Source organism: Nerophis ophidion, linkage group LG10 (assembly GCF_033978795.1).
Source record: "Nerophis ophidion isolate RoL-2023_Sa linkage group LG10, RoL_Noph_v1.0, whole genome shotgun sequence".
Taxonomy (NCBI): Eukaryota; Metazoa; Chordata; class Actinopteri; order Syngnathiformes; family Syngnathidae; genus Nerophis; species Nerophis ophidion.
This window is the reverse complement of record NC_084620.1, coordinates 69,996,901-70,022,439: the sequence shown is the minus strand read 5'-3', so window position 1 is coordinate 70,022,439 and position 25,539 is coordinate 69,996,901. Positions and strand designations below refer to the sequence as shown.

General features: G+C 39.6%; 1 protein-coding gene across 5 annotated transcripts in view; it reads left to right on the top strand.

The window, feature by feature from the left end:
* Positions 1-25,539, top strand: part of dock4b (dedicator of cytokinesis 4b) — a 334,184-nt gene that overhangs the window by 91,510 nt on the left and 217,135 nt on the right. For 3 of the 5 annotated variants that reach the window (XM_061914565.1, XM_061914569.1, XM_061914564.1), the window contains exons 2-5: positions 11,449-11,532; positions 18,790-18,830; positions 18,906-19,127; positions 22,199-22,347. In XM_061914565.1, coding sequence (XP_061770549.1) covers positions 11,449-11,532; positions 18,790-18,830; positions 18,906-19,127; positions 22,199-22,347 — 496 coding nt within the window. The remainder of the gene's footprint in view (positions 1-11,448; positions 11,533-18,789; positions 18,831-18,905; positions 19,128-22,198; positions 22,348-25,539) is intronic. The other 2 variants (XM_061914568.1, XM_061914566.1) reach the window with 1 other exon arrangement.

The following is a 25,539-nucleotide window of genomic DNA, read 5'->3' as shown; positions in this document are numbered from 1 at the left end:
TTTTAATACAAGAAAAAGGAACAAAAATATGTCAAATAAATCAATATGTCTCATCAGTCAGTGAGAGTTTTTTGTATGTTTACTCCTACAATCTCATGCATTTATCTCTTATGTGAGTTCTGTGTGGGCCCCGTCACAAAAACGTAGGCAGGTTTAGAACATCTGCGCTCCTCCACCAGCAGGAACAACACAAATATCATCTATATTTAACCAGACTCACAGCTCTTTCTGCACAATTCAAACACCTGAGGTGTTGCTGCATGTTTTGACACCTCACACACACACCTGGCAAACTGTTACATACAGATTGCTGCGTTAAAGCAGTGCTACCCAACCACCGTGACGCATAGAAACATTCTTTCATTTATAAACTACCGCTTTTCCTCCAACTTGACTTTCTTCTATCCCACTAAAAACTGCAACAAGCTTGTTTATGGATATATATTAAAATTCCTTTAAAGTAAATTAATGTACATTAATGGACATATTAAATGTTGAAGGCCTACTGAAATGAGATTTTCTTATTCAAACGGGGATAGCAGGTCCATTCTATGTGTCATACTTCATCATTTCGCCATATTGCCATATTTTTGCTGAAAGGATTTAGTAGAGAACATCCACGATAAAGTTCGCAACTTTTGGTCGCTAATAAAAAAGCCTTGCCTGTACTGGAAGTAGCAGACAATGTGCGCGTGACGTCACGGGTTGTGGAGCTCCTCACAGCCACACATTGTTTATAATCATGGCCACCAGCAGCGAGAGCGATTCGGACCGAGTAAGCGACAATTTCCCCATTTATTTGAGCGAGGATGTAAGATTTGTGGATGAGGAAAGTGAGAGTGAAGGACTAGAAAGAAAAAAAAGACTATACAGTGGGAGCGATTCAGATGTTATTAGACAATTTACTACTACTACTACTAATAATAATAATATATTTTATTTATAAAAAGCACTTTACAATGAGCAAACAACCTCAAAGTGCCACAGTGTAAAAAAATAGTAAGAATAAAAATAAATAAAATATAAAACTAGAAACAGCCCAAAGGCTACAACCAGCATGCATGTCTATAGAAAGGCTTTTTTAAAAAGATGGGGTTTTAAGCCTTTTTTAAAAGCATCCACAGTCTGAGGTGCTCTCAGGATACTAGGATAATTCTGGAAAATTCCTTATCTGCTTATCGTGTTACTAGTGTTTTATTGAGATTATATGGTCGTACCTGTACAACTTTCTTCAGCACCAGTCGACGGGTGGTGGCGATGCCCATCTCTGCCCTTCGCAAGGGACCCTCTTCGAAACACGATCTTTCGAAATGATGGCTGCATAATACACTGTACTTTGTGTGTGTGTGGTCCAATCCAACCGTGTTCGCGTGACCGCTCTGTTCCATAGTAAAGCTTCGCCGTTATCTTTCGGGAATGTAAACAATGAAACACCGGCTGTGTTTGTGTTGCTAAAGGCGGCCGCAATACACTGCTTCCCACCTACAGCTTTCTTCTTTGATGTCTCCATTATTCATTGAACAAATTGCAAAAGATTCAGCAACACAGATGTCCAGAATAATGTGGAATTATACAATGAAAACAGACGACTTATAGCTGGGAACGGTGCTGGAACAAAATGTCTTCCACAATGCGTGACGTCACACGCACGCGTCATCATACCGCGACGTTTCAGCAGGATACTTTGGCGCGAAATTTAAAATTGGCATGTGTTGCAATGTTAATATTTCATCATTGATATATAAAGTATCAGACTGTGTGGTCGCTAGTAGTGGCTTTCAGTAGGCCTTTGATGTGCCAGATTGTAGCCAATGGATCGTTGTTTATAAAAGGGGTTCTTACCTTGTTTGACCTCAGAACCCAACTTTTCCACTACAAAGGGACCAGGGGACCACTCCAATATTGATACTGAATTACTCATCTTACTCTCGACTTTAATCATATTCAATAACAACTAAATATCTAACTTACTTATAGTTTACTACCTTGTAAAATGACATAAAAGCATGTTGTTAATCACAAAGATTATTAGAAACGCCGCCAGGGAAGCCCGCGGCGTTTCTGGATGTTGTTGATAAATGGCTTTCGCTTTGCATAGTAGAACTTTATCTTGCACATACAGATGTAGCGACAAACTCTATTTAGTGACAGTGGTTTTCTGAAGTGTTCCTGAGCCCATGTGGTGATATCCTTTAGAGATAGATGTCGGTTTTTGATACAGTGTCGTCAGAGCTTCTCACCCTATCTCTAAGGGAGAGCCAACTAATTTTGGCCGCTTGTACCCGTGATCTTATCCTTTCGGTCATGACCCAAAGCTCATGACCATAGGTGAGGATGGGAACGTATACCGACCGGTAAATTGAGAGCTTTGCCTTCCGGCTCAGCTCCTTCTTCACCACAACGGATCATCATTTTCAAAATACAGGAGGCTGATTTCGATAATTTGAAATCACATAAAGGGAAAAAGATTAAGAGCTATTCAGTAGGATTTAAGGTCCAAGCTATTGAATATGCTATAAAGACCAGCAAGCAGCTATGTTTTATTACTATACCGTAGCTGTGTGTGTCAAATATGAGTCATTAAATGACTCCCGCCTCCTGGTGGTAGAGGGCGCTAGTGATCCTTCTTGCGACTACTCGGCTGCAGAAGAAGCAAGAGTGAGCAGCGATCGTTTATTTTTTCCTCTCGCTTTCACTTTTAACATGGAGGATTACATATCTAAAATAAAACACTTTTCTAAACTGGACTTTCAATCGAAGCAGGAGGTAAAGGAAGATCTCCGTCGAGACAGAGAGACTTTTAAAACTGAAGAAAGATAAGGAAGACTTCTATAAAGTTATTGATGCTTTTAATCTGAAGGAGCTGGCATGGACTTCATTTATAAGTAAAGGTAAGACCATAATAAAAAAAATAAATAATTAAATGTGCTTTTTATGATGGTATCCTTACATCACACTCAAATTTTTACTGCATGCCTTTGGTAAGTGCCGGAGTGAGAAGAAGTTTTAAAATATTTAGTGCATGCTTACCTTTACCGCATGCCTTTGGTGAGTGCAGGAGTGAGAAGAGGTTTCAAATTAATTAGAGCCCCGGCGGCAATTCAAGGAAGTAGTGGTAAGGATCAGAAGGAGCTGCGCATGGACTTCATTTATAAGTAAAGGTAAGACCATAATAACATTTTTTTTATTAAATGTGCTTTTCGTGATGATATCCTTACATCACACTCAAATTTATCAGCGCAGGCCTAAATTTACCGCATGCCTTTGGTAAACGCCGGAGTGAGTTTTGAACTAATTAGCGCCCCCGGCGGCAATTCAAGGAAATACGGTATATTTTTTTCTGTCAAAATGAAAAAAATCTATTACATTTAGTGAGAAAATAAGAAGTGTTTTATTTACACATATCATTTCAAGGTGTTCAAATTAAGTCGCGGGCCTTGAGTTCGACACCCATGGTCCGACATGATCATCCTAACCACTACTTGCACTCGAGCCCAAACACGACTGTCCTGCTCACACTCGCAGTCTCGCGCCTCGTCTCCCACGGCAACCTCCACACGAGCAGCCGAAGTGACAGCCGCCTGGCATCGTGATGGCGACGAGCGCTGACACGTGAACCTTCTGACACAGCGCCTCCATGTCGGACCACCATCTCCGCATCGCTCGCGACTCATCGGTTTCTGCCCTTCAACCCCGTATTTGTTGATGCATTTGTCAGCTTGAATCCCTTCGCTGGCGGAGAAGATGTCCCTTCTTGTTTCTTGGTCTTTTCAGCACGGAGACAGTTTTAGTTTATTTTATTATCAGTGGGGCCAAGAATCGTCATTTCAATGTGCGTTGTTTCTACGATCGATCCTTTACAGCCCGTTTTTTGCACATAAACTCCATGCTACATAGAGACATTAACCCTTGTATTATGTTGGGGAAAAATGACATTGATTATGTTGCGGGTCGTTTTGACCCGTACTGTGTAAGTGTTCTCAAAACAGTCAAGAAAACAGGTTAAACCAATAACAATTTTATTTTAGGTTATATATACATTTGGAAAACTGACATTCAATACACTTTTTATTCTAATTGTATTATGTTAAGGGTCAATTTGACCCATTTCAGTTTTTGTGTTAATCAAAGTACTGGTTATCCTTTCTTTTTCTTGCTGAAATCTGGTGACTTTTCCTCATCTAGGGGTCATGAACTGGTGTGAAAATCTGGACACTTTGTTGTGTAGTGGAATGTTTGTGCAGAGTTTGTATAAAAAGATGATGTTGCGAGTCATTTTGACCCAGGCACTATAATGTAGGTAAATAGCTGTTCAGATCCAAAAATAAACATGTCTCCTTGATGTACTTTTTACTTTGATGTACAATTGTTTGTATTTTGATTGTCTCTGAGACCCAGAGCCAGTGTGAAGAGAGGGAACTTCCTCACACTTGTCCTTGTCTCCTCAGATGTCATCCTTCTGGAGCTCATTTTTGGTGAGTTTGTCAAAGAGATGACATGAGAACAGTGACAAGGACAAGTGTGAGAAAGTTCCCTCTCTCCACACACCTGGCTCTGGGTCTCAGAGGCAATCAAAATACAAACAATTTTACATCAAAGTAAAAAGTATATTGAAGAGACTTGTTTATTTTGGCTATTTACCCACATTAAAGTGTCTGGGTCAAAATGACCCGCAACATCATATTTGTATACAAACTCTGCAAGACATTCCACTACACAACAAAGTGTCCAGATTTTACACACCAGTTCATGACCTTAGATGAGGAAAAGTCACCGAATTTCAGCAAGACAAAGAAAGGATAACCAGTACTTTGATAAACACAAAAACTGAAATGGGTCAAATTGACCCTCAACTTTATAGAAGGGTTAAGAAAAAAAATATGTTGAATAAATCTTTCTTCTATTATCAGTTAAAAAAATATTCATTAACATAACATAAATGATTGGAATAACATATATGAATTACCGTGTATCCGGGGCGCTAATTAATTTATCGAGCCAGCTGACATCTACTACGGATGCCTCCTGGATGCCTCCCCTGTGAGGTGTTTCCGGCATGTCCAGGACAGACATGCAGACCTAGGAGGGATTATGTCTCACACCTGGTCTGGGAACGCCTCGGTATCCACCCCTCGTAGAACTACAAAACGTGGCCGGGGACAGGAAATTCTGGGCATCTCTGCTTAGACTGCTGCCCCTGCGACTCGGACTCCGATAGCTCTCGATTTACCGGTCGGTCTCCGTTCCTACCTTCACCTATGGTCACAAGCTTTGGGTAATGACCCTAAGGAAAAGATTGCGAATAGAAGCGGCAGAAATGAGTTTCCTCCGCAAGATGGCTGGGATCACCCTCTGATCCCAGTCATTCGGGTGAGACTGAGAGTAAAGCCGCTTCTCCTTCACGTCGAGAGGAGCCAGCTGACATCTACTACGGATGCCTCCTGGACGCTTCCCTGGCGATGTGTTTCGGGCATGTCCAGGACAGACATGCAGACCTCGTAGGGACTATGTCTCACAGCTGGTCTGGGAACGCCTTGGACTCATATAAACTGCGGAAAAAAGGAATGGAAATATAATTATAAATTTAATATTTTCATAGGTAGAGCATAAAAAAACGGTTGACCTCTATGAAGCCCTCTATGGACTAACATCCACATATTTACCTTAACAGGCCAACGACCAGACCACGGCCGTTTAAGGACGTAGATCCTCGTGGATTGGCGGACACGGAGTTTAATAATAAACTACTTCTGCCGAATTCATGCATCAGGCAGCCTTTGCCTGCCTAAATGGGTTCGGCGCTCTGTTCGAGTGCTCCTTCTTTGAAGGATTACAAAGTCAGATGGGCACGGGTGACAAATCCCCCCGGGGTGTTTTTTTGGGGGGATAACAAGGAGCAGAGAGCGTCACGCTGCTGGTTTATTACGAGGGGATGCAACTCCATGCTTCAATTCTGACATTTTTACAGCATTTATTCAGTGTGCTTCAAAAAGACGAGTGGATGATGCCCTTTGGGATACACTGTGGTTATCTACCGTCATGCATTTGTCGTGAAAACAAGTTATTTTACAACCGGAATACTTCGAAAATAATAATTTTAAAGCAGGGGTGTCCAATGTGCGGCCCATATCTCATTTTTCAACAGCCCGCAACACAATCGTTAGCATTCTAGTAATAGCATGCTAGCTATTTTTTTGTTACTTTCAGCGGCAAATATTTTGAATGAGACACGTTAGCATGTTAACGTTAGCATGCTATCTTTTTGTCGGTATACTCCTCACTTGATGCATGCTAATGTTAGCGGGCTAGCTCTTTAGATACATTCTCCAACTACACACCTCAGAATAATATATTTTGGTACTTGACACGTTTTCAAATTAGCATTTTATCATACTAACACTAGCATGCTAAACATTTTTTTTAGCTAGTTTAGCAGGTATACACCCCAGTGTCATATATTTTAGTATTTCACTAACGGTAACTGTTAGCATATTAACCTAGTATTGTTAGCATGCTAGCTTTTTTTTGTTAATTTCAGCGGCAAATATTTTGAATGAGACCCGTTAACATGTTAACGTTAGCATGTCGTCTTTTTGTAGGTATACTCACTTGATGCATGCTAATGTTAGCGGGCTAGCTCTTTAAATACATTTTGCAACTGCACACCTCAGAGTAATATATTTTGGTACTTGACACATTTTACAGTTAGCATTTTAGCATGCTAACACTAGCATGATTGATTTCTTTTTAGCTAACTTAGCAGGTATACATCTCAGTGTCATATATTTTGGTATTTCACTAATGGTAACTGTTAGCATATTAACATAGTATTGTTAGTATGCTAACTTTTTTTGCTAGTTTTCAGCGGCAAATATTTTGAATGAGACCTGTTAGCATGTTAACGTTAGTATCCTATCTTTTTGTAGGCATAGTCCTCAGTCGCATTTTGGTACTTGATGCATGATAATGTTAGCGGGTTAGCTCTTTAAACACATTTTCCAACTACATACCTCAGAGTAATATATTTTGGTACTTGACGCATTTTACAGTTAGCATTCTAGCATGCTAATACTAGCATGCTAGATTTTTTTTAGATTTTTTTTTTAGCTAATTTAGCAGGAAAACACCTCAGTGTCATATATTTTTGTATTTCCCTAATGGTAATTGTTAGCATTATAGCTTTTTTAGCTCGCTTTAACAAAAAAAATGATAATCAATACATAAAGTTATACAGGTATTGCAATTTCTTTTGGATTTTATGGGGGGAATTTTTAGTCACAATTCCAAACACAAGAACACATGTTTTTTTGTTCTTTATGCATTTTAAGTAGTAACATACGGCAAGTATGAGGAGTCTAACAAATTAGCTAATGTGAGTGCACGATTCCGCCCATGAAACCATTAAAAAAAAAAAAAAAACGCCAACAATAGTCCTTTTTACGTCTCGTGACCTGAATTTTAACCAATATTAGCAATATTGTTATTAAAGCATTTTACAGCTAACATTTCAGCATGCTAACACAATTTTTTTTAGCTAATTTAGCAGGTATACAGCTCAGTGTCATATATTTTGGTATTTCACTAATGGTAACTGTTAGCATTTTAACAGTATTGTTAGCATGCTAGCTTTTTTAGCTCATTTTGCTCATATATTTGCATATGATATGAGTATAAATGGTGCAAAAAGTAACAAAAGCTCAACTTCAATGCAGGGAAATCCTCTCTCCTGCCGATTGAGTGTGTGTTCTGGTAGAATCACATTCCCGCTAAAGTCCTACTTCTCGTGCACTGCTTGCTTTGAATGGCCGCTTTGTATGCACGGAGCTGCAAAAACAGGCGTGCTTACACTTTAAACAGTTTGTACAAAGATCGCAGATTCCTGGTTGGCTGCCCGGTTGGTTTAAAATGTCTCCGAAAGAAGCGCCGTTCATTCACTTGCTTGGAAAACTAGGCTCGGAGGTGATGACTAGCTTTAAAAATGGAACCCTCTAACTGCTTTTATTATGCAAGGGTGAATATGTCTTTATAGGGCTGGGCAATATGTAGGAGGGGCCGTTAGGGACATTATTCAGGATTACCTCTTACATACAGTACACTACTAAAATACTCTCACATAAAAAAATGAAATGTTTTTCTCTCACACACAATACTGAAACATTCTTATACATACCAGTGGTGTGTATAAGAGTTTTTCAGTAGTGTGTATAAGAGTGTTTCAATAGTGTGTGAGAGAAAAACATTTCCGTTGTTTATGTGAGAGCATTTCAGTTGTATGTATAAGAGTGTTTCAGTAGTGTGTATGAGTTTTTCAGTAGTGTGTATAAGAGTGTTTCAGTAGTGTGTATAAGAGTGTTTCAGTAGTGTGTATAAGAGTGTTTCAGTAGTGTGTGAGAGAAAAACATTTCCGTTGTTTATGTGAGAGCATTTCAGTTGTCTGTATAAGAGTGTTTCAGTAGTGTGTATAAGAGTGTTTCAGTAGTGTGTATAAGAGTGTTTCAGTAGTGTGTGTAAGAGTGTTTCAGTAGTGTGTGAGAGAAAAACATTTCCGTTGTTAATGTGAGAGCATTTCAGTTGTATGTATAAGAGTGTTTCAGTAGTGTGTATAAGTGTTTCAGTAGTGTGTATAAGAGTGTTTCGGTAGTGTGTGAGAGAAAAACATTTCCGTTGTTTATGTGAGAGCATTTCAGTTGTATGTATAAGAGTGTTTCAGTAGTGTGTATAAGAGTGTTTCAGTAGTGTGTGAGAGAAAAACATTTCCGTTGTTTATGTGAGAGCATTTCAGTTATGTATAAGAGTGTTTCAGTAGTGTGTATAAGAGTGTTTCAGTAGTGTGTATAAGAGTGTTTCAGTAGTGTGTGAGAGAAAAACATTTCCGTTGTTTATGTGAGAGCATTTCAGTTGTATGTATAAGAGTGTTTCAGTAGTGTGTATAAGAGTGTTTCAGTAGTGTGTATAAGAGTGTTTCAGTAGTGTGTGAGAGAAAAACATTTCCGTTGTTTATGTGAGAGCATTTCAGTAGTATGTATAAGAGTGTTACAGTAGTGTGTGAGATAAAAAAAACATTTCAGTTGTTTATGTGAGAGCGTTTCAGTAGTATGTATAAGAGTATTTCAGTAGTGTGTAAGAGTGTTTCAGTAGTGTGCCTGAGAGAAAAACATTTCCGTTGTTTATGTGACAGCATTTCAGTAGTGTGTACAAGTGTTTCAGTAGTGTGTATAAGAGTGTTTCAGTAGTGTGTGAGAGAAAAACATTTCCGTTGTTTATGTGAGGGCAGTAGTGTGTATAAGAGTGTTTCAGTAGTGTGTGTGAGAGAGAAAAACATTTCAGTTGTTTATGTGAGAGTATTTCAGTAGTGTGTGTATGAGTGTTTCAGTAGTGTGTTTAAGATTGTTTCAGTAGTGTGTGTGAGAGAAAAACATTCAAGTTGTTTCGGTAAGAGCATTTCAGTAGTGTATGTTAGAGGTAATTCTGAAATGTTTTTCTCTCACACACACTACTGAAACACTCTCATACAAACCAGTAGTGTGTATAGGAGTGTTTCAGTAGTGTGTGTGAGAGAAAAACATTTCAGTTGTTTGTGTGAGAGAATTTCAGTAGTATGTATAAGAGTGTTTCAGTAGTGTGTAAAAAGAGTGTTTCAGTAGTGGGTGTGAGAGAAAAAACATTTCCATTGTTTATGTGAGAGAATTTCAGTAGTATGTATAAGAGTGTTTTAGTAGTGTGTATAAAAGTGTTTCAGTAGTGTGTGTGAGAGAAAAATATTTCAGTTGTTTATGTGAGAGCATTTCAGTAGTGTATGAGTGTTTCAGTAGTGTGTGTGAGAGAAAAACATTTCAGTTGTTTATATGACAGCATTTCAGTAGTTTGTATAAGAGTGTTTCAGTAGTATGTATAAGTGTGTTTCAGTAGTGTCTAGAAGAGTGTTTCAGTAGTGTGTATAGGAGTGTTTCAGTAGTGTGTGTGAGAGAAAAACATTTCAATTGTTTATGTGAGAGCATTTCAGTAGTTTGTATAAGAATGTTTCAGTAGTATGTATAAGAGTGTTTCAGTAGTGTCTAGAAGAGTGGTTCAGTAGTGTGTATAAGGGTGTTTCAGTAGTGTGCGTGAGAAAAAAAAATGTCCGTTGTTTATGTAAGAGCATTTCAGTAGTGTATGTAAGAGGTAACTCTGATTTTTTTTTCTCTCACACACACTACTGAAACACTATCATACATACCAGTAGTGTGTATAGGGGTGTTTCAGTAGTGTGTGTGAGAGAAAAACATTTCAGTTGTTCATGTGAGAGCATTTCAGTCGTTTGTATAAGAGTGTTTCAGTAGTATGTATAAGAGTGTTTCAGTAGTGTCTAGAAGAGTGTTTCAGTAGTGTGTATAGGAGTGTTTCAGTAGTGTGTGTGAGAGAAAAACATTTCAATTGTTTATGTGAGAGCATTTCAGTAGTTTGTATAAGAATGTTTCAGTCGTATGTATAAGAGTGTTTCAGTAGTGTCTAGAAGAGTGTTTCAGTAGTGTGTATAAGGGTGTTTCAGTAGTGTGCGTGAGAAAAAAACATTTCCGTTGTTTATGTAAGAGCATTTCAGTAGTGTATGTAGGAGGTAACTCTGATTTTTTTTTCTCTCACACACACTACTGAAACACTATCATACATACCAGTAGTGTGTATAGGGGTGTTTCAGTAGTGTGTGTGAGAGACGCGGAATGAGATTTTTACAACAAAGTTCTAAAGCTTGGTGAAATATTTTTTAAAATTATCTTACACATATTTAAATCCTTATGTGGTCTTGCCCCACCTTACCTCTCTGAGCTGCTCCACCTCTATGCCCCCGCCCGGTCCTTCAGGTCAGCTGATCAGCCGATGCTGGAGGTACACAAATCAAAGCGCGAGCTCAGAGGGGACAGAGCCTTCTCTGTTGCGGGTCCCAAACTCTGGAAGGATCTCCCTCTCCATGTGAGACTGGGCCCTTCTTTGGCTACTTTTAAGACCCTTCTTAGAACCCATTTTTATTCTCTGGCTTTTAACCCAGCATGAGACTTTAAACCGTTTTTTAACTTTGTTAACTGTTTTTAACTTTTTAACTTGGGGCAGTATAGCTCGGTTGGTAGCGTGGCCGTGCCAGCAGCTTGAGGGTTCCAGGCTTCCGCCATCCTAGTCACTGCCGTTGTGTCCTTGGGCAAGACACTTTACCCACCTGCTCCCAGTTCAGGTTTTTAACTTGGGACTTCCCGCGGGCCGGATTTTGGACGGTTTGGGGACCCCTGATCAAGACATTATTGTGAGGTTTTGTGTTAGTGTTCCTAACAATCAGACACATTTTTGTCCCTAAATTTGGCCCCTGAGTCAAAGTAATTGACCGACTGCATATTGTTCCCGCAGCACCCAATGATTACTTCCTATTTCTCAATCATGCATTTAAAGTACACTTTATTTCTTTTTTTTTTTTTCAAACAGTGCTGGCCAGTTTCCGAGGAACCGTCCAACACGGCCTCCCGCTGGAAATCGGCGACACGGTGCAGATCTTGGAGAAATGCGAAGGTAGGTCCAAGTGTCTTGTGGAAATATTCCCAGGGGGGTCGGGGGCTCCTGCAGCCCGCCAGTCTATTTTCACTTCCCCCCGTATGTGCAATGTCCGTGTAGCGTGTTGCCACATATGCGCCGGCCCTCTGGGGATGATGTGAGAACCCCAAGCAGGACAGAAAAAAAAATAATTGGTTCTGCTTGAGTAGGGAAGCGTGATGCCCCCCCCACACACACACACACCCTCCCCCGTTTCCAAGTACGTCAACATGTCCTCAAATGAGAGACGCGTGCGACAAGGACAAAAACTAAAATCTAGGTAAAATTAAATATCTCAAATAAGGGTGATATTTCAATCAATCAATCAATCAATCAATCAACCAATCAATGATTATTTATATAGCCCTAAATCACTAGTGTCTCAAAGGGCTGCACAAACTTCTGTCTGATAAGATAATTCTTCTCACTAATTAGATTTTATGTTAGAGTGTTTTACTCGTTTTAAGGGTTTTGGTCCTAAATGATCTCAGTAAGATATTACAGCTTGTTGCTGAGAATTGATGACCTATATTGAGTAAAACATGCTAAAAACTAGAATATCAACTGTTGCAAAGCTGTGTCATCAACACTCACAAGTATAAAACTACTTTTTTTTAAAGTAATAATTTGTTATTTCAAGCATGAAAGAAAAAAAATCATGACTGACAATTGTGTCTCATAATTAAAACGGATGACAGCCAAATTGGACTTTGCTGTTTTATTTTCGGTGAAACAATAGAAAATACGTACTCATACAGGTGCTGGTCATATTATTAGAATATCATGAAAAAGTTGATTTATTTCATTAATTCCATTTAGAAAGTCAAATTTGTAGAATGTATACATTCATTCCAAACAGACTGATACATTTCAAGTGTTTTTTGCCAAAAAGGAGATGATTATAGCTGACAACCAATGAAAACCCTAAATGCAACATCTCAGAAAATGAGAATATGGTGAAAAGGTCAGATATTGAAGACACCTGGTGCCACACTCTAATTAGCTAACTAACTCAAAACACCTGGAAAAGCCTTTAAACGGTCTCTCGTTTTGATTCTGTATGACACACAATCATGGGGAAGACTGCTGACTTGACAACTGTCCAAAAGATGACCATTGATACTTTAAAGAAGGCGGGCAAGACACAAAAGGTCATTGCCAAAGAGGTTGGATGTTCCCAGAGCTCTGTGTCCAAGCACATTAATACAGAGGCGAAAGGAAGACAAAGAAAAGTGTACAAGTAAGAAGGATAACCGCGCCCTGGAGAGGATTGTCAAACAAAACCCATTCAAAAATGTGGGGGAGATCCACAAAGAGTGGACTGCAGCTGGAGTCAGTGCTTCAAGAACCACCACGCACCGACGTATGCAAGATATGGGCTTCAGCTGTCGCATTCCTTGTGTAAAGCCACTCTTGAATAAGAGACAACGTCAAAAGCGTCTCGCCTGGGCTCAAGACAAAAAGGACTGGACTGCTGCTGAGTGGTCCAAAGTTATGTTTTCAGATGAAAGTAAATTTTGTATCTCCTTTGGAAATCAAGGTCCTAGAGTCTGGAGGAAGACAGGAGAGGCACAGAATCCACGTTGCCTGAAGTCCAGTGTCAAATTTCCACAATGGGTAATGGTCTGGGGTGCCATGTCATCTGCTGGTGTTGGTCCACTGGGTTTCCTGAGGTCTAGGGTCAATGCAGCAGTCTAGCAGGAAGTTTTACAACACTTTATGCTGCCTGGAGGTGAAGATTTCATTTTCCAACATGACTTGGCACCTGCACACAGTGCCAAATCTACCAGTACCTGGTTTAAGGACCATGGTATCCCTGTTCTTGATCGGCCTGCAAACTCACCTGACCTTAACCCCATAGAAAAGCTATGAGGTATTGTGAAGCGGAAGATGCAACAATGCTGAAGAGCTGAAGGCCACTATTAAAGCAAGCTGGGCTCTCATAACACCTGAGGGTGCAACAGACTGGTCGACTTTATACCACGCCGTATTGCTGCAGCAATTCAGGCAAAAGGAGCTGCAACTAAGTATTGATTGCCATACATGATGAAACTTTCCATCTTCATACTTTTCAGTTGGCCCACATTTCTAAAAAATATTTTTTGGTACTAGTCGTAACTAATATTCTCATTTTCTGAGATACTGAATTGGGGATTTTCAGTAATTGTCAGTACTAATCATCACAATTTAAAGAAATAAACATTTCAAATATATCACTATGTGTGTAATGAATTGATATAATATGTAAGTTTCACGTTCTAAATATAATTACTAAAATAAATCAACTTTTTCATGATATTCTAATAATATGAACAGCACCTGTATAGTAGTTGGGTTGGCACAGTAGAGTAAACTGACAGTTAAAGGCCTACTGAAATGAGATGTTCTTATTTAAACGGGGATAGCAGCTCCATTCTATGTGTCATACTTCATCATTTCGCGATATTGTCATATATTTGCTGAAAGGATTTAGTAGAGAACATTGAAGACAAAGTTGGCAACTTTTGGTCACTAATAAAAAAAGCCTTGCCTGTACCGGAAGTAGCAGACGATGTGCTCGTGACGTCACGGGTTGTGGAGCTCCTCACATCTGAACATTGTTTAAATTATGCCCACCAGCAGAGAGAGCGATTCGGACCGAGAAAGCGACAATTTCCCCATTAATTTGAGCCAGGATGAAAGATTCGGGGATGAGGAAATTTAGAGTGAAGGACTAGAAAAAAGAAAAAAAAAACAGGCAATGGGATCGATTCAGACGTTATTGGACATATTTACTAAGATAATTCTGGAAAATCCCTTATCTGCCTATTGTGTTGCTAGTGTTTTAGTGAGATTAAATAGTACCTGAAAGTCGGAGGGGTGTGGCCACGGGTGTGTTGACGCCAGTCTCTGAGGGAATTAGTCACGGCAGCTGCAGCAGGACGGAAGCTCCGCTGATGTCTCCGGTAAGAGGCGACTTATTACCGCAATTTTCTCACCGAAAACTGCCGGTTGACATGTGGTCGGGATCCATGTTCGCTTGACAGCTCTGATCCATAGTAAAGCTTCATCTTCAGGAATTTTAAACAAGGAAACACCGTGTGTTTGTGTGGCTAAAGGCTAAAAGCTTCCCACCTCCATCTTTCTACTTTGACTTCTCCATTATTCATTGAACAAATTGTAAAAGATTCAGCAACACAGATGTCCAGAATACTGTGGAATTATGCGATTAAAGCAGACGACTTTTAGCTTGTATCAGGCTGGAAAATAATGTCCGCTACAACCCGAGACGTTAAATGCACGGGTCGTCATACCGCGACGTTTTCAACAGGATACTTCGCGGGAAATTTAAAATTGCAATTTAGTAAACTAAAGGGTCCATATTGGCATGTGTTGCAATGTTAATATTTCATCATTGATATATAAACTATCAGACTGCGTGGTCGCTAGTAGTGGCTTTCAGTAGTCACTTAATATTTCGACATTTAACATGTAACATCTCTAGCAATTTTGAACATAAATACTTCATGTATATTCAGATGAAATCTTCAAAATTACCCTATTTTTCGGACTATAAGTCGCAGTTTTTTTCCGTAGTTGGCCAGGAGTGCGACTTATACTCAGGAGCGACTTATGTGTGAAATTATTAACACATTTCCGTAAAATATCAAATAATATTATTTAGCTCATTCACCTAAGAGACTAGACGTATAAGATTTCATGGGATTTATGGACTAGGAGTGACAGATTGTTTGGTAAAGGTATAGCATCTTCGATTTGAATTCGAATCGCCATTCTCACGTCGTGCGATTCAAAATTGATTCTCATTTTTTTTTTTTTATAGATTTTTTCTTTTTTTTTTCTTTTTTGATTTAATTTTATTTAGTTTTCTAATCAACCAATCCAACAAAACAATACACAGCAATACCATAACAATGCAATCCAATTCCAAAACCGAACCTGACCCAGCAAAACTCAGAACTGCAATAAACAGAACAATTTAGAGGAGACACAAACCAAAAGTAGTGAAACAAAAATGAATATTATCAACAACAGTATCAATATTAGTTATAATTTCAGCATAGCAGTGTTTAAAAATCCCTTATTGACATTATCATTAGACATTTATAAAAATAATGAAAAAGAACAAAAGTGTCACAGTGGCTTACACTTGCATGGCATCTCATAAGCTTGACAACACACAATATTTTTGGTTTGTTTAATAGTTCGAACAAATTCACATTATTGCAATCAGTAGATAAAATATTGTCCTTTACAATTATGGAAGCTTTTTTTTTTTTTTTTTTAAATCTACTACTCTGCTAGCATGTCAGCAGACTGGGGTAGATCCTGCTGAAATTCGTATGTATTGAAAGAATACAGAATAGTTTTGAATCGGAAAAATCAACGTTATGTCTGGAGGAGAATGTGTAATGTCTTTGCTATTTTCTTATATCCATATCCTTTCTTATGAAGAGAAATGACCTCCTCTCTTGACTTCTTTGACCACTCCCTGGACTTCACCATGTTGCAAATACACCATTGACCATCTACAAGAAGCTGAGCGTCACAGTCTTTTTTCAATAAGTTTAATTGTTGCTCGTTATGGTTCTAATCACATCTACAGGTGTTTTCAACACCTGATTGAAAAGACCTTATTCAAATTCTGTTCTTAAGAGTTATGATCTTCAAGGGGTTGAATCATTTTGTCAATGAGATATTAAGAGAAATGACACTGTTTGGTATGTTACAAAATATAATGTTGTAATTCAAGTTGCATTTGTCTATATGACACATCTTTATTTGATATGACTGTAAACAAAATACGGAATAAATGTCCAACTTGCTAAAACACCAAAATTGTGTGGGGGTTGAATAATTTTGATCACAACTGTAGTGGCCGCATTCAGAACAGCCGTTTCTAAACTTTCATTGAAAAATTTCGGCTCATTTTTATATTTAGCAAACTCATCCCGCGGGCCGAATAAAGAGTCTCAAAAGGGCGGCACCAAGGTGTCCTTATAAAAATGCCCAAGCCACTTTACAACTGTTATTACTATGAGACTGATGTATAACACATGTGTATACAACTTTTTCTCTGTGTAATAATCCATCCATCTTCTACCGCTTATCTGGGCTGGGGTCGCGGGGGCAGCAGCCAAAGCGGTCCCGTCCATCGCTGCTTGCAGCTTTGATTTTTCTTGTTTTTGAACACTGACTTTTTGCAGTGAAACTACACAAAAATGAACACTGGCGGGAAAATCTGCTGCGGAGAGTTTTTGCAGGCGTGCGGCCCACGCTTGTCCTGCTCCACGTGTCGTTCAAATCTGGCATCCGTCGCCTTCGTCCCGCAGACTTCGCTTCCCGTTCGGACACACACACACACACACACACACACACACACACACACACACACACACACACACACACACACAGACACAGACCTCAGACTAGGATGTGATGTATGCGCCAACACACCCGGCAGGAAGTCAACAACGGGCCCAGAAAGGAGGAGACGAGTTAATAGTTCTGCCACATGTCACATCAAAGCGCGCGTCGAGGGTCTGCGTCGACGCACCGCCTCGCTCCTTATGCAGATTGGCTTCGACTTTCCCCGCGGAAGGAGAACATTTTACAGCCGACAAACACGTGTCAGCTGCCGATCCACGTCAAGCAAAAAAACTATGCACCTCATCACTCGAACGAGGGGGTGTATCCCTTTATGGAGGATGCCTGTGCGTGACTTAGTTTAACGGTGCACAGGCAGTCACCACATGATCCCTGACAGAATCGGGTCAGGGTCCAGTGGCATGGAGTCCCAAGACGACTGGGGACCCTTTTCCGCTGCAGCCTTCTTCCGCCGTTGTGGTTGTTAACATTATGTAATTAGGGGTGTAACGGTACACACAAATTTCGGTTTAGAGGTCACGGTTCGGTTCATTTTCGGTGCAGCAAGAAAACAAGAAAATATAAATTTTTTGGTTATTTATTTACCAAATTTGTAAACAATGGCTTTATCCTTTTAACATTGGGAACACTATAATAATTCTGTTAATCCACATTAAACTGCCTCAAATTATTGCTTTGATTAAATAAAATGACACAACTTTTCTTCTACATATAAAAAGTGCAACTTTAAACAGTTTCAAGTCAACTCATCATGCTTAATTTATTACAGCATTTGGGAAGCCTGTAGTTGACTTTTATTATGTAAATGTTATATTTATATCAACATGTGATAGCAGGGACCCTGCCATTCAAAACTAGGCTGCTACATTACTAATGATTCATGTAACTATTGCTGAAAAAAATATTACAAAAGCAATGGGAGAGACTATTCATCCCTGAACACCATGGAGTTCAAATGAATTAACAGACAGACAGGGCTTTGCTGCTCCTAACACGCACGCACGCACGCAAACACACACACACACACACACAGCAAAATGAGCTAACGTCACGCTAAAAGCTAAGTAGCCTTCACCTCAAAACAGAACTGCGAGCGAGCTGGGCTGCAGTTTAAGTTTCTAGAAGGTCAACAGGCTCATAGTGATGTTAGTAGTAGTTGACTGGGAGGTGTATATTATCATTTGCGGAGAGTACGCTGCCTTATGCTCACCTGCTAAACACCTATCTGCTTGACGCTGAAGCATTTACTACATGCGCTCTGAATACACACTGTTGATTGGCTTTGTATGTAACCAATCAGATGGTTGTGTGGGCGGGACAATGCTGGGTACTGAGACAGAGGCAGAAGAAGAAGCAGAGCAGCTTGTTAAGACTTTAGCTTACAAACTCGTTCGGTACACCCCCGTACCAAAACGGTTCAATACAAATACACGTACCGTTACATTCCTATATGTAATGTTCATAAGTACAATTTAGATTTGGGGCTTTTCGGAAAACATGAGTTGCTAACGTTGATCATTTTTTCCCCAACCTTCTTTAAAAGTTGTGATTTTGTAGTCCTCTAAATTGTTTTTAGCGTCATGAATTCAGAAAATCAAAGATAAACGTGCAAATGTAAAAAATGTAACTGTAACTATACGTCTGCATTTCCCAGAGTGTCCGGCTATATTTCCCTGAGAAGGCATTAAAGACTAAGTTACTGACTTATCTCACTTGCTGCACATCCACTGACCCCTTTTTGGGGGGGTGGGCAGGCTATAAAGTGTAACAATTCAAAATGAACAATCCAGACATGCAAAGTGTTCTCTGTAAAAGTCATCAAATCAAAACGCTGCCTTGTCCTTGCAGGCTGGTACCGAGGATTCATCCTGAAGAACCCAAACGTCAAGGTACCTGGTAACGATCATGGTAACGGCGCCTTGATTGACGTACGTTCATTATATGCACCCCTTCCTCCCCCCCAGGGCATCTTCCCATGCAGTTACATCCACCTGAAGAATGCCCACGTGAAGAACAAAGGGTACGTACCTTTGCACGTCCTCGCCCTGGTGCCCACCCGCACGTCTCAGGAGAGTTTGTACCTTTCCAGCCAATTCGAGACGGTCATCCCCGTGGAGGACACGGTCATCACCGAGATGACCTCCACCTTGCGGGACTGGGGCGCCATGTGGAAGCAGCTCTACGTGGTAAGTGTTGGCTCCAGTGGGAAGTTGGCCCCCCGGATACTAAAATAACTTTGCTAGTCATTTGTGCTGGTTTGTACAGTTATGGTGTTTGAGTTATTCTTCAATACTTTTTGTAACGTTTTATTATGTATAACCAGAGCCCCCCTCCACCCTTTCCCAACTTTGTCGAAATCTCCTCGATCGTGTCCCAATTCATGGCTACGTTTGTGCTGCAAAACTGTTCATGTTAACGAGTTATATTATTGATGCATATGCAAAAGTGCAATATATTTATCTGTTCAGTAATCTATTTATCTATATCTGAACCTTATTGTTTTTTTTATCCTGAACTACCATAAGCTAATCAGAGGTGGGTAGTAACGCGCTACATTTATTCCGTTTCATCTACTTGAGTAACTTTTGGGATGAATTGTACTTCTAAGAGTAGTTTTAATGCAACATACTTTTACTTTACTTGAGTATATTTATAGAGAAGAACTGCTCCATTTATCTACATTCAGCTCGCTACTGATTTTTATCCATCTGTTAATGCACGCTTTGATTTTTTTAGTTTGTCAGAAAGACTTTCAAAGTAGGATCCATCACATGCCTGCATTTCACCAATCAAATTCAGTCACTGGTGACATTTGACTCTGTTTCACCAATCAATTGCAGTCACTGGTGACATTTAACTCAGTTTCACCAATCAAATGCAGTCACTGGTGACATTTGACTCCGTTTCACCAATCAAATGCAGTCACTGGTGATGTTTGATTCCGTTTCACCAATCAAATGCAGTCACTGGTGATGTTTGATTCCATTTCACCAATCAAATGCAGTCACTGGTGACATTTGACTCCGTTTCACCGATCAAATGCAGTCACTGGTTACGTTTGATTCCGTTTCACCAATCAAATGCAGTCACTGGTGATGTTTGATTCCGTTTCACCAATCAAATGCAGTCACTGGTGATGTTTGATTCCGTTTCACCAATCAAATGCAGTCACTGGTGAAGTTTGACTCCGTTTCACCAATCAAATGCAGTCACTGGTGACGTTTGACTCTGTTTCACCAATCAAATGCAGTCACTGGTGACGTTTGACTCCGTTTCACCAATCAAATGCAGTCACTGGTGACGTTTGACTCTGTTTCACCAATCAAACAGAACCAGGCGGTCACATGATTAAATGCACACTTTTTTTTAATAAACCTTTATGTATATATTCAACATTTACAAACAGTTGAAAATAATAATCAAATTAAGTACAAAAACAGTACAAAAACCGTACTAAACAGCGCCAGGGGTTGTAAATTCAAAGTAACTAAAATAGAATGCAAAAAATATATATATATATAAATAAAATAAAAAAAGTGCAAAGCCATAAGCTCACTCAATCTCAGTAAATAACTTAAATTAGGAACACAGCATCATCGTTTTCACAGCTTTTTGGTTGTTAGAGGTAGTGTTTTAATGTAGAGTTCTAAATCTTTTTTAAAGGCACAAAAACAGGTCAGGTATTGAGAAACTTACATTTATGAATATAAAACTTAGCCAATAGTATAATGAGCTTACGAAGGTAAAATTCATTTTCAAATTTTTTTCCAAAACAGTTTAAAACCAAATATATATTATTTAATATATATTATTGTTTTAGTTGCTTAAGAGATATTCCTGGCTCTGAATTTGTTCATTGCTATTTTTATGTTTTTGTGCATCATTTAACGAACAGGTTACTCATCAGTTACTCAGTACTTGAGGGTATCTGGTTTGGTGACCGCAGGATTAGGTCTCTGCTTTTTGCAGATGATGTGGTCCTGATGGCTTCATCTGACCGGGATCTTCAGCTCTCACTGGATCGGTTCGCAGCCGAGAGTGAAGCAACCGGAATGGGAATCAGCACCTCCAAGTCCGAGTCCATGGTTCTCACCTGTTAAAGGGTGGAGTGCCATATCCGGGTTGGGTAAGAGACCCTGTCTCAAATGGAGGAGTTCAAGTACCTAGGAGTCTTGTTCACGAGTGAGGGAAGAGTGGATCGTGAGATCGACAGGTGGATCGGTGCGGCGTCTTCAGTAATGCGGACGTTATACCGATCCGTTGTGGTGAAGAAGGAGCTGAGCCGGAAGGCAAAGTTCTCAATTTACCGGTCGATCTATGTTCCCATCCTCACCTATGGTCATGAGCTTTGGGTCATGACCGAAAGGATAAGATCACGGGTACAAGCGGCCCAAATGAGTTTGGGTCTCTCCCTTAGAGATAGGGTGAGAAGCTCTGCCATCCGGGAGGAACTCAAAGTAGAGCCGCTGCTCCTCCACATGGAGAGGAGCCAGATGAGGTGGTTCGGGCATCTGGTCAGGATGCCACCCGAACGCCTCCCTAGGGAGGTGTTTAGGGCACGTCCAACCGGTAGGAGGCCACGGGGAAGACCCAGGACACGTTGGGAAGACTATGTCTCCCGGCTGGCCTGGGAACGCCTTGGGATCCCCCGGAAGGAGGTGGACGAAGTGGCCTGGGAGAGGGAAGTCTGGGCTTCCCTGCTTAGGCTGCTGCCCCTGCGACCCGACCTCGGATAAGCAGAAGATGATGGATGGATGTTATAAACGTGTTATTATTCATAACCAGCCACCCCAACGGTGTCACAATTTCCCCAAAGTTGTTCCATTTGTTTGTGCTGCAAAAGTGTTTTGTCTCATTTTTACAAGATTTATGTAACAGTGTAATGTTAATAACATCAAAACTATACAACATTAAAATAACCCAGCTCAGGGTTATTTGAATATATTCCAAGACAAGGTCCTGTTATCGCCACAAAAGCCGTTTCACACGCGTTCATTAGCGGGATCGACTGTGTGCTTGTGACCCATTAAGTTATCTGGGGCTCTGATTAAAGCCAGCGGACGAATAATTACACATCAAAGCGCGTGCGTTTGTGTCTAAAAAGCAGCAGGACACCGAGGCTAATTTGCACAAATCCCTCCAAAGTGGCTCTAGATGGGGATTCAGTCGCCACGAGATGAAATGTTCCACCTTGACGCCAAAAGAGTTTTTCCCCACGATCCGGCTTGAAGTGGCTCTGTCGCCTCTCATCCCGCAGAAGAACGAAGGCGACTTGTTCCACCGGCTGTGGCACGTGATGAATGAAATCCTGGACCTGAGGAGGCAGGTGCTGGTGGGCCACCTCACCCACGACCGCATGCGGGACGTCAAGCAGCACATCACGGCGCGACTGGACTGGGGCAACGAGTGAGTAGAAAACTCTCCTCGGGTCTCCGCCTTTTCCTTGTTTGTTTTCTATCGGTGCCGCAGGCTGCTGAATAAATCATAAACATGTCTCCTTGGACCCTTCACTCCACTTAGTGTCCTCTGTGCGTGTCTGGGAGGACCACGTCTCAAGCCAGTTGGGGTGGAAACCAGGGGCGTCACTAGACCTAATACTTTACTGGGGCACACCTGGGGCACAAATAATTCATGTGGGCGTGCAAAGCGCAAACATTTTTAGCACTTATTTATCATAAAAAATACATAAATAGTGCTTTAAACTATGAAATCATATCAGACGATGTTGTATGGATCTTTGATGAACCACCTGAAATTAACTCATGCATTTGACCTGCTTGTGCACTTTTTTACTCCAGACTTCTAAACTGCTACTGGTAAAAGCAAAAAGGAAGAGCAATGAATCTTTTTGAAATATTTATTGCAGTAATCATCTGCAAATTTAACATCTACAAAAGTAAAACAAAAAATAAAGCAGCCCTACATCTCTGGGTTCTTTTATATTATTTAATCTCCATTTATGGCAATGTGGCTAATCCTATTTCAGATACACAAAACTATCAAATATACACAAAACAATAAAGCCACAGTATTAGAATAAATGAACAACTGTTGTGTGTTCAGGGAATCATTTTCTGAGAAGTAAACTGTAACGTCTCCTTTTCATTTTTGCAAAGTGGTCAATCACTCTGGACAGACATGGAAATATTACAGTAACTGTTATACAGTTGACCAGTGGTTCCCAACTGCTGGGTCGCGACATAAAAGTGGATTGTGGGTCATTTTCAGTCAGATGTGTGCATGAAAAAAAAAAAGTTTAGGGAGAAAAAAATCAAATTGTGGCAACAAAACCAGATATTTTTAATCATTTTTCTAGTGACTATTAGTGAGTATTTTAGCAAAAGGCAAAGCGACTAACAAGTTGGAGGAGGACTCAGGACAGACATGGAAATATATTTTTAAATCTAAATGGGGCAACAAAACCCGATATTTTCAGCCATCTTTCTGAAAACAAATACAGAAATGTTACTATTTTTTCTGGAAACAAAAGCAGATGCTTTAGTTTTAGCCATTTTTCTGCTGACAAAACAAGATTATTTTAGTCAAAGTCACAGCGATTAACAAGACAAGTCTACTGTGCTATTTTTCTGTCAAATAAACTTGAATGATTTAAAAATTTGGCTTGATGATATGGAAAAATGTTTTTCTTCCTGAAGATAAAGCATTTGAGAAGCACTCAACTCACACATGCTGACTCCAAATCATCATTGATGCAGAAGCAGCAGACAATAACCAACATTATGTTTCATCTTCATTGGAAATTCCCCCGACAGCTCGTACAGCAAATGAATATGTTTGTCTTGATACAAGGAATAATGTTAGCTAACTTAGCATCAACTTAATGAATATGTTTGTCTTGATACAAGGAATAATGTTAGCTAACTTAGCATCAACTTAATGAATATGTTTGTCTCGATACAAGGAATAATGTTAGCTAACTTAGCATCAACTTAATGAATATGTTTGTCTTGATACAAGGAATAATGTTAGCTAACTTAGCATCAACTTAATGAATATGTTTGTCTCGATACAAGGAATAATGTTAGCTAACTTAGCATCAACTTAATGAATATGTTTGTCTTGATACAAGGAATAATGTTAGCTAACTTAGCATCAACTTAATGAATATGTTTGTCTTGATACAAGGAATAATGTTAGCTAACTTAGCATCAACTTAATGAATATGTTTGTCTTGATACAAGGAATAATGTTAGCTCACTTAGCATCAACTTAATGAATATGTTTGTCTTGATACAAGGAATAATGTTAGCTAACTTAGCATCAACTTAATGAATATGTTTGTCTTGATACAAGGAATAATGTTAGCTAACTTAGCATCAACTTAAGACAATGATGTTGCCTAGCTAGCTAGGACTTCACTTACATCTCTCATTCCTGCTGCTTCTTCTCTGCTGCGGGACAATAACTTTCTTAAATCCATTTAGGAGTTACAGTTTGAGTCAAATCAAAATCAAAATATTGTAATTAATAAATTGTTGTTGGCTAACGTTACCTACCTCACGCAGTGATTCTCATCGTCTCTCTCTCTCTCTCTCTCTCTCTCTCTCTCAACTGAAGTCTCGATCCACACGTGAATAAATTACCATATTAATTAGCCATGTGCTCATTGTTACGTGGAGTGAATACAGTAGCAATCAATCACCATACTATTGTAGTATGTGCGCTGTTGTCTATGTTATGTAGACTTAAAACTCTGACGTGTTTTTTTTTTTATTGGTGAAATTTTTACTGGGGCACTGCAGATCAACAGTGGGGCACGTGCCCCAGTGAAATCTGCCTGGCGACGCCCCTGGTGGAAACGTGCTGCAGAGGGGGAAAAAAAAGCAGGAAAAGTCAATTTAGGTGTCACGCTTTGACAAAAGGATTTGGACTCATATGCAGATTTGGGACTTTAGACGGGCTTTTATTTTGACAATTTCCTTTTACCTCCCAAGTCAAGAAAATACGTCTATAATCACAAAAATAAACTACTCGGCGAAAAGGTTCCAGAAAATCACTCCGAACGGAGGAAAACACAAAAGTAAAGACGAACTATAAACAGTATTTAACAAAAAGCGCTCCAACAGGAGGACCAAAACAACATCTATGAACATTTCTACACTAACTAATCTAATAAAGTATTTAACAAAAATAGTCACTCAAAAAGTTGAGGAATGAATGAAAAACTTAACTGAAACTTAAGTAAATAATCAAAATCACTCTGCTGAGGAGGAAAAAAGGAAAACCCAAAATATTCATAAAGGGGTTCAGGATCAAGGGACATAGGCACAAGACAAGGCAAGGCATGGACAAAGACATAGCACAGGGGTCGGGAACCTTTTTGGCTGAGAGAGCCATGAAAGCCAAATATTTCAAAATGTATTTCAGTGAGAACCATATAATATTTTTTAACACTGAATACAACTAAATGTGTGCATTTTTAAGTAAGACCAACATTTTTAGAGTATAATAAGTCTCTTATTCTTTTTAATAACATTGTTATTCTGAAGCTAACCAATAATAAATCAAATGTCATGTCTGTTGATCATGTTTTTGTTTGGCCATGTGCTGTTTGTCCTTTGGACTCTTTAAGTTCCT